Source organism: Arachis ipaensis, chromosome B8, assembly GCF_059453495.1.
Source record: "Arachis ipaensis isolate K30076 ecotype BB chromosome B8, ASM5945349v1, whole genome shotgun sequence".
Taxonomy (NCBI): domain Eukaryota; kingdom Viridiplantae; phylum Streptophyta; class Magnoliopsida; order Fabales; family Fabaceae; genus Arachis; species Arachis ipaensis.
In genome coordinates, this window is record NC_142443.1 from 8019502 (window position 1) to 8033796 (window position 14295).

Consider the following 14295-nt stretch of genomic DNA (forward strand, 5'->3'; position numbering starts at 1 on the left):
AAAACAACACAGTCTCATCGATAAACTGAAGATGTGACAATTCTATATTGTCTCTCCCAACGAATAATGGGGATATCCGGCCGCTCTCCAATTATTCCATGTAGGACATTAACAATAAGTACAAAAAAGAATGGAGATAGAGGATCACCTAATCTCAGACCTATTTCCATCTTGAATGGCTTCGTTGGTGAACCATTTATCAACACCGACATAGAAGTTGTGGCGACACACTCTACAACCCACTCCCTTCACCTTCGTCCAAAACCCATTTTCTACAGAATAATGTCCACAAAGCTCCACTTGACCCTATCATATGCCTTTTAAAAATCTAGCTTAATTATTGCCGCTTCCTTTTTTTTATTTTAGGCCAATGTACAGTTTCACAAGCAATAAGAGTCTCATCATGTATTTTTCGACCCTTGACAAATCCACTCTGAGTTTCTCCAACCAAGCCTGGCATAACTGATCTCATCCTCCTAACCAATACCTTAGAAATCACCTTATACATACAACCAACCATGCTAATTGGTCCAAGGTCCTTAATTTCCTTAGCTCCAATGAACTTTGGTGCCAATGCAACCCATGTGATATTAGAATCTGTCGGTAACCTAGATGTCTGAAAGAACCCCAACACAATTGTCGTGAACTCAACCCCAATCTCATCTAGGGGTGGCAATGGGTATGGTACGATAGGGTTTGGAGCCAACCCAAACCCTACCTACGGGTTGAGATTTTTATATAACTCAACTCTATCCTACCGACGGATTGAGAATATCTCAACCCTAATCCTACCCGTTCTTAACCCGCGAATACCCGACCCTACCCGTGGGTTACAAAAAAGATGCAACATTATTATATAAGTTGATGATAATTTAAAATAGAACTAACTTTTATGTAAAAGAAATATTAAATTATCAATTAATGGTCTTTTTATAGTAGCTAAGGATCTTTTGCATTTAGTGAGAGGTTTTGGTTCAACATCCCCTTGAAACATATTTTTATATAAGTATATAACATATACATATATAGGGTGCGAGTTGGTCAGGTAGGGTTGAAGCTCAACCCGCACCCTACCCGACCCGTACGAGAGCTCTACCCGCACCCTATCCTACCTGCTGCGGATCGGGTTGGCAACCCTATCCGACCGGGTGGGGTCGGGTTGGGTACCCACGAGTAGGGTGCATATTACCACTCTTAAATTTCTCATCCTAGCACTTCTTAATGAAGTTCATGTTGTACCTATCACTTCCTGGTGCCCTAGATGATTCACAGTCCCACACTGCATCTCTAATATCCTCAACTGACGGCAACACCTCCAAAGCCGCAGAATCCTCTTGAGCTATCATATCCACCAGGCCATCCCTAAAACCCACCATAGGAGACTCTACCTGATGATATAATTTTTTGTAAAACTCTCTGATAGCAATTTTTATTCTTGCTTGATTTCTTACTAACCTTCCATTAATTACCAGCGCATCAATCCTGTTATTCCTCCTTCTTGTTGAAGCTATGTTGTGGAAGTACCTGGTGCTTTTGTCCATGTCCTTCGCGAGTCGAGATCGCGACATCTATTTTCAGTGCAATTCTTTTATCACAAACTACTTCTCATAACAAGTCACTAACGCCTGTCTTCTTACCTCTACCATTCTATCATATATCACATTTCTTACCATGTCATCTATCTTTTTTATCTCTTCCTCAAATTTCATAATTTTTTTATCCATGTCGCCAAAATTGTCTCTGTGCCATCACCCCAGAGGAATCATCAAGGTCTTCAAGTTATCTATGAAATGTATCTCCTATAATCTCCTCCATTCCTCTTTAACCATTCTTAAAAAACCTTCATGTGTAAACCATGAGTCTAGGCTCCGGAACAGTCTAGGTTCACATCTTAACCTTGTATCTTCCACTATCATCGAGAAGTGATCTGACAAGCCTCTTGATCCTCCTCTTAAGCGAATCTCTAGGAACTCCTCAACCCATTCCAGACTAACCAGAACTCTATTAATCCGATTGCAGGAACAACCTCTGAACCAAGTAAACTTACAGTCATTAAGTGGTAAGTCCACCAAGCGCATATCTTGTATCCAATTCTTGAATTCTTCAGCAAATACTATTAAGCTAGTAATACCTTTTCTTTCCTCTACTTGTACAATCTCATTAAAGTCTCCCATGAAGCAACAAGGGACCTAGCATAATCCAGTTGTATAGCTCAACTCCTCCCACACAACAAGTTTTTCATCTCTAATATGAGCACCATAAATTAAGAAAAAAGCACAGTTGAAATTATTCTTTAATATGATCCCTTCCATACACAACCATCTCTCCCTTTTATAATAATTACTCATTTTAAAAATTATTTCATCCCATATTAACAACAACACACCCGATGCACCATCAGACTCAACATATATTCCCACCCAACACTATCACACTCCTAAAAACTTGCTACATCAAACTTCGTCACTACATGCCTTTTAATCTCAATCAAACCTAACATATTCAGCCTATATTTTTTCTTTAAGTCATTTATCATTCTCAACTTTCCATCCCTTCTCAACCCCCTAACATTCCACAAACTAAAGATCATTTTAAAAGACTATTACACATCTTATTTTTATTCTTAGGTCTGCACCGTCTTGCTTTCGCCTTTTGTTTCGTCAATCTTCTTTTTTGAGAAATTTTTTCATTTTAAGCTTAGAGAATAGCCATAATATCATCTTCTTCATTGTACAACATTGCACCAGACTCCACTGCTACTTCACATGTCCTCTTGTTTTCCAGCATCTGCACCTCCAAAGTTGAACTCTAATTGTCAACAATTTCCTCATCATTTTCATCTCCGTCTTCCCCCCTTTGAGTATCTCCAACTCCATCCGCACCCTGCACTAACATCCTCCGATCTACCTTCGATCCACTACGTCCATTTACAGCATCAATAACATCAACTTTCTTATTTGTGTAGCTTCTGTCTTCAGCTTCACTTACAGACTTGTTCTCCCCATCTGAACCGTTTTTCCCATCAATATCCTCAAAGTTCCCACGTCGCAAACCTCCTTGATTCCACCATTTTTACCTCCGACAGCTCCATCATATCCATAGCCTCTATTCGCTAGGAGCTCAGCGTAATCAACCCCCTCAATCCCTCTAATCCTTACATCCTCCAACTCCGTCGGTACCGCCACAACTTTCTCGTTCCCAAACGCCTTTGCACTGCCGCTTCCATCATTCATAACCTTCTCAACCACAGCCCCATCATTCACCACAATAATACGGTTCTCGAACCTATGGCTCCCACGTTTCAACCCTCAGCCTTTTCCAGCTCGTCATGCTCGTGTGTCTTAGGTCAAGTCAGCGCCTCCACCTCCATGAATCCTTCCTCTAGCTGTTGCGCTATGAATGGGTCAGCTCTCCCTTAGGTTATTACGCTCCACACGAGCCGGTTTCACCAGACCCGAACCACTCAATTTCCTGCCCCAGCGCCCCTCAAGGTTAAGCTTGATGAATTAGTTGGGCCAAATGCATTTCATAGCCCATATTGTAATTACTAGTATTTTTGGGCTAGCTTTTTTTAATGCTAGTGTTTATTATTTTTACCCTTATGGAACTCCTTTGCAGCCCACAATTCAAGTTGTTAAAGATTCAAGATACAGTTTTATCCGAATCTTCTTTATTACTCATAATGGTACCCCCCCCTTCAAAATCAGCACTTCCTTCAATAACATCATTATTTGATTTATACGTTACCAAATTAAAATAATTCTCTTTTAAATTTTCATTAATCCACTCGTTCAAATACTTTCTGAAATTACCATTCTGTCCTTAGCTTCTTCACCCTCCCGCGTCACCGCCATTAGCAGTTCTGCCGCCTGCTCAACGCATTCCGGTAGGTTTGTTTGCCCCACCGACCTGACAGTCGCATCTATACAGTTACATGCAGTACTTTTTCTTTGTTGTTCACAGCTTGTGTCTCCATCAGCGTATCATTATCCAACTTACAACCTATTTTATATATCTCGCGCCCCACCTCTTTTACCAAAAGATCAAAGTTGTTGATGCCTATTGTAATATGTATCCATTCGTTGATCACGTCCATAACACATGCATCAATTTGTACTCATCCAACACTGAAGCAATTACACGATTCTGTCATCGTATCGCACTCAAATACTTCACCCCATTGACCTCCTAGGGTTTTAAACATTTCCACAGACCAGGCATGCAACAGAACTCCAAGATATTCTAACCACACTCTTCTGATTTCACTTTGCTCTGACTCTTCCCATCTCCATACACTATAGAAAAATTGTAGAAGACTATTCATTTTAAAAGTGTATGTCTCTTCAACGCTCAACACACTATCAAAAGTCAGTAAAACTTTGTATGCGCCCAGTTCTCGTACTTGGATGACTTGAGGCAGGTTTTTTGCAATCTGATCTTTCAAATAGTTAAAATTAATAGCAATTGTTGTCCCTCCCACGAGGCTTTTCTGTAACCAGTCCAAATTTTCTTTTACCACAACTACTTTCACATTTTTTGTCCACCCGTTTTCATATGGATCTAGGTCTTTCGTCTCCTTTCTTGGTTCTTTTGTATTCATCTGGCCCTCTATCTGAACCTCCCCGCGTTGTGGCCAACGAGTAGTAGTGTTTTGATCATCTTCTTTTCTCAAAGTTCTCTTCATTTCATTCGTACCCAACATTCTTCTATACTTCACTTTCCCCACAAAAATAACATTTTCTCTCAACTTCATTCGATTCATTTCTCTTATAGCCATCAAGGCTCCTCCTTTCGTAGTGTAATGTATGAACGCAAATATATATATAATTGAAACCGTTCTCTCTTTAATATATCTTCAGGAAAATTATTCACGAAAATTGAAAAAAATTCATTCTCTAGTTTTCAATAATTTTCTCGATTCCAAACTCTTGAATCTTTTTCTTGTTTTCTATACCTACTTCTTCCGGTATTTCTCACCCACGCTTTCTTTTTCACGCTCTCTCTCATTTTTTAAAACCCTATTTAATTGATTGTTAGCCGTTAAGGATTGACTGCATTAATAAATATATATTTTTAGTTTTTTACTCAATGTTCTTTCTTAGTATATATTATCCATATAATATCATTGAAAGTGTTCAATAATCCTTCCGAAAAAATCTCAACAAACTATTCCCCTAAATTGTTTTAGGTAAGGTTTGTTGTGTTTAGTATATGATAGATAAAATATATAGAGTAAAATTTTATAGATGAAATCTATGTATTGTTGATGCCAATTATTGAAAACATATTGATACCGCAACAATCCTTTGAGGTGATGCATCTTTTTCAAGAATCTTAGCAAACAAAGTAGTTGAGATGTTTTAGTCGCAACTATATGCATGTGATCATGTAGAGATTCTATAACAAGGATGGATAAAGTTCTACAACATTATAAGTTTTGTTTAGTTATGAGAATAGGATAAGGTAAAATATTAAAAATAAGACATAAAAAATATAAAAATAAAAATTAGTGTTATTATATTTTATTTAGTGATAAATTAAAATAAATTATAAAAATTTAATTTATTTTTATTTTTTTATTTAAATTTTTTTAAAAAATATAATAATAAAAAAATTAATAAAAAAATAAATTATATTCCTTGTTAATATTTTAGTATTTTTTCTATTTTAGTGTCTTATTCTTATAAACAAACAGAACCTAAAATTCCAATCAAATCAAAGTAAGTTGCTTAAAGAAATTAATCATATAAGTAATAAGCTTGATTATTGCGACATATATAGAAAAATAATAAAGTAATTCAATTCTCAATTACTGGATTACAATAATCAATTTTGACAAAATTAGACGCAGTTTTCAAACGATAAAAAAAAAAATAGAAAAAAGAAACATTATTCATTTCCCTTGATGTAAAATCTATGGACAAAGCTAGGATCATACTACATTTTAGGAGCAAATATCAGTCTTATATATGAAGCAGAGACAAGTCAATTTGAACATTTGATATTTTGATGTTGAAATTGATAACCAACCCATACTTTCATATTTATGGGAGCTTGCTCCTTTTACTGCTGTTACGTTAGAGAGATTGACACTACAAGAAAACACTTTAAACATTTTCTTTTGTGCCTCTAAATCAACACCTAGATGTGAGATATGATATTCAACATGTTTATACTTTATATGCCATATATACATAGGATTAAAAAATTAAATAGATAAATAAGTCATGATGAAGTTTTTGATTTATCAGCCTAAATTTCTGAAAAAGAATGTATCACATACATGATATCAAAATTTTATATCAAAAAATTTAGAGTTTAATTCTTAGTGAATTTTAAAAATAAAAAAAAATAATATAAAATAAAGAAAAAAAAGACTTGTCCAAAAATTAAACAAATCAAAAAATACTTACTTACATATATATATATATATATATATATATATATATTGTTTCACTCAAATTAGAGTCAAGCATAAAGTAAACTTTAACATCTAATAGATTTAAATATGAATCTAGCTAATTAATTTAATTTTATCTTTATCTTTTTTTTCTTTCTTTTCTGTTTAATCACCAAAAAAATATATGTTGCCTGCATCTATTAGCTTATATTTTTTTAAAAATTAATATCATGACACTAGGAAAATTAATGAAAGCAACATACATCTCAAAATCCATATATAAAATAAGAAAAATATGAATGAGGTGAAGAAACTGATGTGAGAAATTAAATTAGCCACTGTTTGGTAGTGGTGCAAGCTTTCCATTAAACTTGCAAGTGCTAAAACACAAATAACAACAACAACAATAATATTAATTGATTAGCACAAGTGAAGAAGGAACAACATAAGAGGGGGTACGTTAAAGCTAGACGCCAGTTACATATCCAAAAAAGCTAATAACAACAATAAAAATTAAACCCTAGCTAAGAATAAAATATTAATTATGTTGTTTTGTCTTGAGAAGGTGATGAACGAAGAAGAGAATGAAGTAGTAATTAAGGTCTTAATCGAAGCCTCTTAGCTCGATATATAGCTTGTTTGGTATAATAATATTCAAGGGAAGTCAATTCCCGAACCTTAATCCTCTAAGCACTGATGATCATATAAAGTTGGTGATGATCGATGTGCAAAGAAGGGTTCATGCAATAAGGTGCGCTCTTGACTTCTCCCCCCATTTCCTTAGCTTGTTTTGTGTATAAGCCGAACTTCCCAAACATACACCTTCCTCCATCATTTCTCCAAAATGCAATGCACCCCCCATTTTCCTTCTTCTAATACAACTGCATATCAAGGTTTAAACCAAACACATTAATTCACGCTCCCAATTTGATATATCATGTACATTGTTAGAAAACTTAAGTGTATATCATTATATTATATACACACAAACCTTAAATTTAACATATGACCATAATATATCTCACTCAAACACTAGTTTCCAAGACCAAAAAGGGACAATAACACTAAGAATGAACCGTATAAATCATGAATTAGGTTTCATCAATGTTTTGTTGATCATATTAGTGACGAATTTAGAAAATAGGACAAAAATGATATAAGAAATAACATGGATTAGAATTCCTCTAAGAAAAAATCTAGGGGCAGCACTTTTATTAAAATTTGGCCAGCACTTAACTATCAAAAGAAAAGTGAGTAATTTCACATCATTAGATGTAATTTTATACCATTAAAAACACTAATAATAATTAATTAATAGTTACAAATTACAAAACTTGCTGCCCCTAACACTCCTCTTGGTGAAATTATGAACCAAAAAGTGTAGAAAAAGATTGTGATTTTATTTTTGTTATGTGGCGTAAATTAGGTGAGAAATATAATGCAAGTTGATACCATAGGTTTTCTTTATGAAGGAGCTTCTCCAGATAAAGAAGCCTTAATTCTCTCAACAGTGCAAGCAATAAGGTTGTTAACAGTGGCAACAGAACCAAGAGACAGCTTGGCGGTTGGAACGGAATCAACCAGTATTTGAAACGCAACGGTTAAGAGAGAACCACCATGTCCACCGGCTTCGCTACCTCCGTCGGGCGTTGTCCCGTCCGGAAGAATAGCGAAGCCAGAAGGAAGAAGCGCCACATAGTCAGGATCTCCTCCATTCAGAACCACATTCATGGCAACAATGTCCACTGGGGCATAGATCACAAATGACCCAGTTGAATCCGTGCAACTCTCTTGCAATATCAACATGTTACTCTGGCTTGAATTCGCACTCTGAAACAAATAAAAGGATAACTATTTTTGAATATATATATATATATATATATATACTAAATAAAGTAAATTGTAGGTCAAAGTACGTAACATACATTGACTCGAAGGAGAGAGACACAATTTCCAGTATCTCTTCCATTAGCAATATGTGCCATTTCTTGAACAACTCCACCATTGGAAAGGATGTCCCACTGTTTGATTTTTCCAAAGCTAGTTAGACATACATGAAGATTGAAGAGTAGAAGAAAGATTTGAACTCAATTTGATAGTTAAAAACGGTGACCTCGCTTCTGGAATTCTCGTCACGGAGGAATTCAAAGACCCTTTTAGGAGGGACTGGGAGCCAGAAAGAAGTAGCAGCACTGAGAACAATGCCAGGTGGCCTTCCAGGGTCATCCACACTCTTACGTGTCATGACTCTGACGTCATCCGCACCCGTTCCAGAAAGCGTTGTCCACGTGTGCGCCGTTGAAGCACTCACCCCAGCACAAAAGCTTATCACCATTCTCTCCGCCAGTTTCAGCATGCTCTTCCTCCCTTCTTGGTTTGTTATCACTGTTAGTTACTCAACACCGACCACATTAATCATCTCATAAAAACAAAGAAAGAAAGGAAGTTATTTATTACGTGAACAAGTGCAGTGGACTTCACATAAAGTTGATACTTGAGAGTCGTTAGATGATTTAACTTATTTAATTAAATTTTTATTTAACAGCTCTCAGATATCAATATTAGCAATTATTGTAATTAATTATTTGCTACCTCCAACATCAACGGTGGGAATGTTAGTGGCCATGGCACTAGCGAGCCTTTCACACTGGCGATCCAAGGTTGCAATCCAGCGTTTGGCACCGAAGGCGTGACCAGAGCTAACAAGCTGCTTATAGAGACTATGAACGCCTCTGTCATCAACTTCAACGTGCTCAACCCATATGACCTTGGAATAGCCGTTGGGCATTTCTTGAATCAAGCAACCAGAAGGCCTTCTCCTGCACCTGGCCGAAGGACTAGGCCGCAAATTGTCCAACGACACGTCCACCACTGCCCACGTGCCGTCCGCGTGCTGCTTACAATACCTTACGAAATAGCTCTCTCTTGTTGGCACCAGCGGCGAAGGCACTTGTAACTCCGCCGTCATCTGCATCAGTACATATTAATTAACAATATGCATTCATGCTCCTCTCAATCCATGTATATATATATATACACATACCACTTGCAAGGCACCGTTATAGTTTCCTGCTACCCCTGTTGATAGAACTTCTAGAGTCACCGCTCTTGAAACTATTCCAGAGAAAACTGTCGACCATTGGTTCTGATCAAACGAAAACAACTATTTTTTTAATTATCATGCATCTTGACAGAAATTACTGATATGTGTACGCATAACACATGCAATTGATTAGTATTATTACCACATCCATGAGAATCTCAACAAGGTTCACATGGTTCATGATGACAACAGCGGTTTCTCGTGAAGCCTCACATTTGAATCCATTAGGTTTGGGTCCGATTCCACGGGGGAAAGATCTAACATATTCATCCTCGTTAAGCACAGTGGTGGCACCATCAAGTGTGGTCAACCAAAGAGGCTCACCCATCTGTGCCATTCCAATCAGCTCCTCCATGGCCGCTACGGCCAGCTCTATTATCATTGGCTTGTCTGCTTCAGTGGGCCCACTTATTGGCCTCAGAAGATCTCCGGCTCCACCTCCTCCGTACATGTCGCCGCCACCCATGCCCGCTTGCCCACCGAAACCACCAATGCCGAGTTCTAGCGGACGTGCTGGAACTGAGGATGACGAAAGGAGTGGGTAGTTCACCACTGGCTTCCCCACGTACTTTGCAGCAATGGCAGAAATCCGATCAATCTGAACATCAAAAGTAACAAACACAAATTAAACACTTCAAGGCTCATCAACTTCAACTACATATATTCTTGAATCTAGGGTTTGTCGGATAGAGGGGGGAAAGTGTTGTTTTGTTACCAATATATACTGTAATTGCAATTTGCAAGTGTTTAAAATTACTAACAATTTATTTATTTAAAGTGTAAATTTACATGCAATTATGTACAGTTGTATTCATCTAAGATTGATAGTAAAAAATACTGTTAGATAATTTAATATGTTGTTTTAACCATTCTAAACGAGTTTATAACTTTGTGCTTGTGGCTAATGTAGTATATATTTAGAGCAAGGTACTTATTCCCGTGTCAGACTAATTTAACACGATAAATTAGTGGGAAACTGTTGGTTTCAACTTTGATTACACGTTTTTCACAGTTATTATTCGGCAAATAGTAAGTAGCAAGAAACAGAGAGAGAAGATTGTTATTGTTGGTAAGGTGCATATTGTATGTAGTATACCTCTTCCCTTAGCCTGGCATTTTCAAGCCTCAAGTGATGTTCATCAAAAGACATTTCTCCAATGGCGGTTGGTCCACCACAGTTGGGGCAAGAGGCATTGCTAAGAGCCTCCCTATACCTCATGTTATCCGCTCTCAGCTTCTCGTTCTCTGTCCTTAACTGCGTGTTCTCGTGCCTCTCATGTTGCGTCTGCACGGATATTATTAACATGTATATTTATTTGCGTGTCTTTACCCAACAGTTTAAGCTTTTGAAAGAAAGTGGTTAGTGGTTACCTTCATTTGAGTGCGCTTGTTCTGGAACCAAAACTTCACTTGCAATGGCTCTAACCCTAACTCACGGCTCAGTTCCTTCCTTTGCTTGTCATCTGGGTGCGGACACTCCTTAAAGAATCTAAAGGAACCAAAATAAATAAATAAATCCAAAAATGTGAATATAAAATTGATTATCGTTTATAGCTGCTTACGCTTCCATTTCCTGGATCTGGTGCTGGGTGTGGCGGTGGTAACGCTTCTTCTTGTTAGGGCGGGGGTCTTGGTCCTCGCCGGAGGCGCCACCTTCTTGGTTCTCGCTGCCGGACTTGGTGGCGCTGTCGAACTCGTCCTCTCGGATTCTAGGAACGTCGCTCTCCGGCGTGTTCTGACCCATCTCGAGGCCGTGGTGGTGCAATTGACCACCTTCCATCATGTTGGCTTGAAACATATCCATGGATCTTTGGTGATGTGTCTCTGAACCCTTGTTGTGGTTCTCAATCTAACATCAACAGAATACGAGGTTTATAGTACAAGTACACTAAGTCATTATTCTTTTATTAATTTCTTTTTTAATGTTACTATTTTTCTTTATCTATTTTGTTAGTTTTGAAAAATGGTGAAAAAGGGTTTATGTTTGTGCTGAAAACTTGGGTGGTGAGTGGGGTTTGACTAGAGTACTAGATTTATGTTTTTGAGGTAAACAACTTAGCTTCCAAACAGTGAAAATCGAAAAGGATAACGCGCTTTACGAATATCGAGAAGGATGTTTATTTTCCAACTGGTAAAAAAAATTATAAAAAAAGAAAAGAAAATGGCGCTATAGAGACTGTGATAAATCCAGACATAATAGATAGACAAGTAGCTAGTCAAATTAGCATCAAATATGGGAAACAAGAACAAGAAAATTGTCACGAAAATTTTGAATAAGGATGTTGAAATTAATAATTAAGCGACTAATTAATTAATTAATTAAATTAATTTAAAAGTGAAGCGCACCAATTAATTAACCTGGCCAAGAGAGAGTCCAGAGGAAGACGAAGATCCAAACCCACCCCCAAGGCTGTTTCCATTGTTGGTCCTTCCGATCATCGATGACATCATGTTTCTCGCCGGAATCATAATACCGGCTGGCATATTTCTCCACAACCCCCAAAACAACAATAATAATAGTAATAACAACTTTGTTATTGGGTTAGAGAGTTAGATTTTCTTAGACCCTTTTACTAATTCGATGAATTCAGCTTCCGATCCAAGTTTGGATCCTTTAATTTCTCTTTAGATTCTTGCAGTTGGTACGGCGGTGTGGCAAGGCTAATGTGAGTACGTCACTACAGATAAAAATGAAGTTAACATAATAACATATTAACATGTATAACATATACTATATAATAAGCAACGTGATCAAATAAAATAAAATTTAGGCAAATTAGAAAACGTTGACGTATTAATTAAGGGCTTCTTATTATGCTATTTGTTCAGAGTGAGAGAATTATGTGTAAGGAAGAAAAATTAATGATAGTAGAGGAGGGTTGGACTAACATTTTTTCTGAGTGTTTCTAAGGATTTCCGAAAGAAATGTGATGTAATATATGACATATATATAAGTGACTGAAAATGCAGAGAAGAAAAGTGTACTATTGTTGACAATTTTCTGAAACTACAAAAATCAACTCACAAAGGATCATATCAGGATATGAAAATACAGTAATAATTTCTTTTTATTTAAGAAAACAAAAAAAAGGGGGAATATATAAGGCCAACGAAGATCTAGGGAAAAAAATTAAAAAAAATCCAACGATAGTTCTTGCTTTCCTTTATATTTAAGCAAACCTACCGTTTCCTTTTCACATTCTAGCAACCCTAGCTATATATGCAAGAGTGAAACCAACTCACTCAAAAAAAATAAAAAATAAAAAAAAATCAAAAGGAAGATTTCAAACACAGCAGCACCGATTTGGTTTGGAAGAAAAAATAATAATGAATGATCTGAAACTCTCACTTACCAGTGAGGTGCGGTAGTTGCTGGGGAAGCTATAGCTATATATCTATAATAAGAAGATAAAGGCAGTTAATTTAGATCTGCTTTTGGGGTATAAGCACAAGCTTGTTGCCTTAAAAGGGACCCTTTTGAGGGATAAGAAAGGTTGTTTTGAGGAGAGTTATGGAAAAGGGTTGGTTATAGGGTAAGCAGTGAAGGTAGGAAGAAGAAGAAGAAGAAAAAAAAAAAAGATGATGTTCACATGGAGGAAGGAGAAGAGAGAAAGAGTGAGGACAAAGGAATTGAATTGAAGGATGGAAGAAAGAGAGGAGAAAGAGGGGGATGGAGAAAAATGTGGCAGCGATGAGTTATTGCTGAGCGTATTGAGATGGTGCAATTGCATTAAATGGTGGTGCGAAAGAGGTGTGTAGTAATTTGCTAGTGACTAGTGAGAGAAAGTGAAAGAGAGAGAGAGAACCCATATTTATTTTTTTTATTTTTATGTATTTGGGCATTGGGAGAGAGTTGATAGAGCAACCAATGACGGCTACCAAACCAGTTAGTTTTTTTTTTTTGTTACTTAGCTTCCATTCTATATTGAATTCACTTTTTCGCATGATCTACTATATGATATGATATATGTTCTCTCCATGTTGTTGGGGGTTATTTTTTTTTTTAATAAATCTCAACATATAAGTTAATTAACTAAATAAATTTAACAAGTCATTAATATTTATACCTGCACTTTTTTTTAATCTTTATTTGTATATGTTCTTCTTCTTTTTTTTTTCCGTTATCTTTTTTTTTTTATTGTCGTCACCAACACCACCACTTCTTCCTCCTCTTTCTCATTTTTTTTTATTAAAATTTCTTTTCTTCTTTCATTTTTCTTCTTCTCCTCCATCATCTTCATTATCAAGATCATAATCATCTCCATCGTAGAATTTTTACCATATTAATGACATTATCCAAAATTGATTTGGATGTGTTTTGTTGATAATTCAGTCATTTTGTATGTTGTTTTGTGCCATAATCATTAAAAAAATATTTCTGTGTATTTGTAACAAAATTTCGGTGTAAAAACTAAGAAAGTTATGTGTTATTATTAAGAAATTTCGGTGTAAATTCTACATAATTTAAAATTTTTCCTTTTCTTTCTCCTCATCTTTTGCTGCTGTTTCTTCTTTTTCATCATCATCTTCTTTTTTTTTCTTATTCATCTTTTTTTTTGTTTTACCTTCTCAAAATTTTTTCTTGTTTTACTCTCTTAATAAGAATAACAACAAAAAAATCAAACAAGGAATAAGAAAAAATACATAATGCTGCAAAATTACTTGAAAAAAAATGAACCTACATTCATTCAACTAAGAGAAAAAAAGATATAAGGAAAAAAAAGAAAAAAATACATTAAAAAAATACTTTTGTGTATTTGTAGCAAAATTTTGGTGTAGAAGTTCTAAATCT

The 14295-nt window shown here is 36.0% G+C and overlaps 1 protein-coding gene across 4 annotated transcripts; it reads right to left on the reverse strand.

Moving 5' to 3' along the window:
- Positions 1-6792: 6792 nt before the first annotated feature.
- Positions 6793-13230, reverse strand: LOC107613547 (homeobox-leucine zipper protein HDG2). Of its 4 annotated transcripts, none has more exons than XM_016315596.3 (12): positions 12857-13230; positions 11862-12181; positions 11066-11352; positions 10875-10992; positions 10600-10788; positions 9646-10101; positions 9444-9545; positions 8993-9368; positions 8514-8785; positions 8326-8421; positions 7853-8230; positions 6793-7281 (listed from the first exon to the last, which is right to left on the reverse strand). In XM_016315596.3, exons 2-11 carry the CDS (start codon positions 11985-11987, stop codon positions 7865-7867), a joined length of 2388 nt encoding a protein of 795 aa, XP_016171082.1. In that variant the 5' UTR covers positions 11988-12181; positions 12857-13230; the 3' UTR covers positions 6793-7281; positions 7853-7864. The 4 variants fall into 4 exon arrangements, with proteins under 4 accessions (XP_016171082.1, XP_088353111.1, XP_020964429.1 ...); XM_088496985.1 differs by having other exon boundaries at positions 11850-12181; XM_021108770.2 differs by having other exon boundaries at positions 9444-9563; positions 12857-13226.
- Between the last annotated feature and the right edge of the window lie 1065 nt (positions 13231-14295).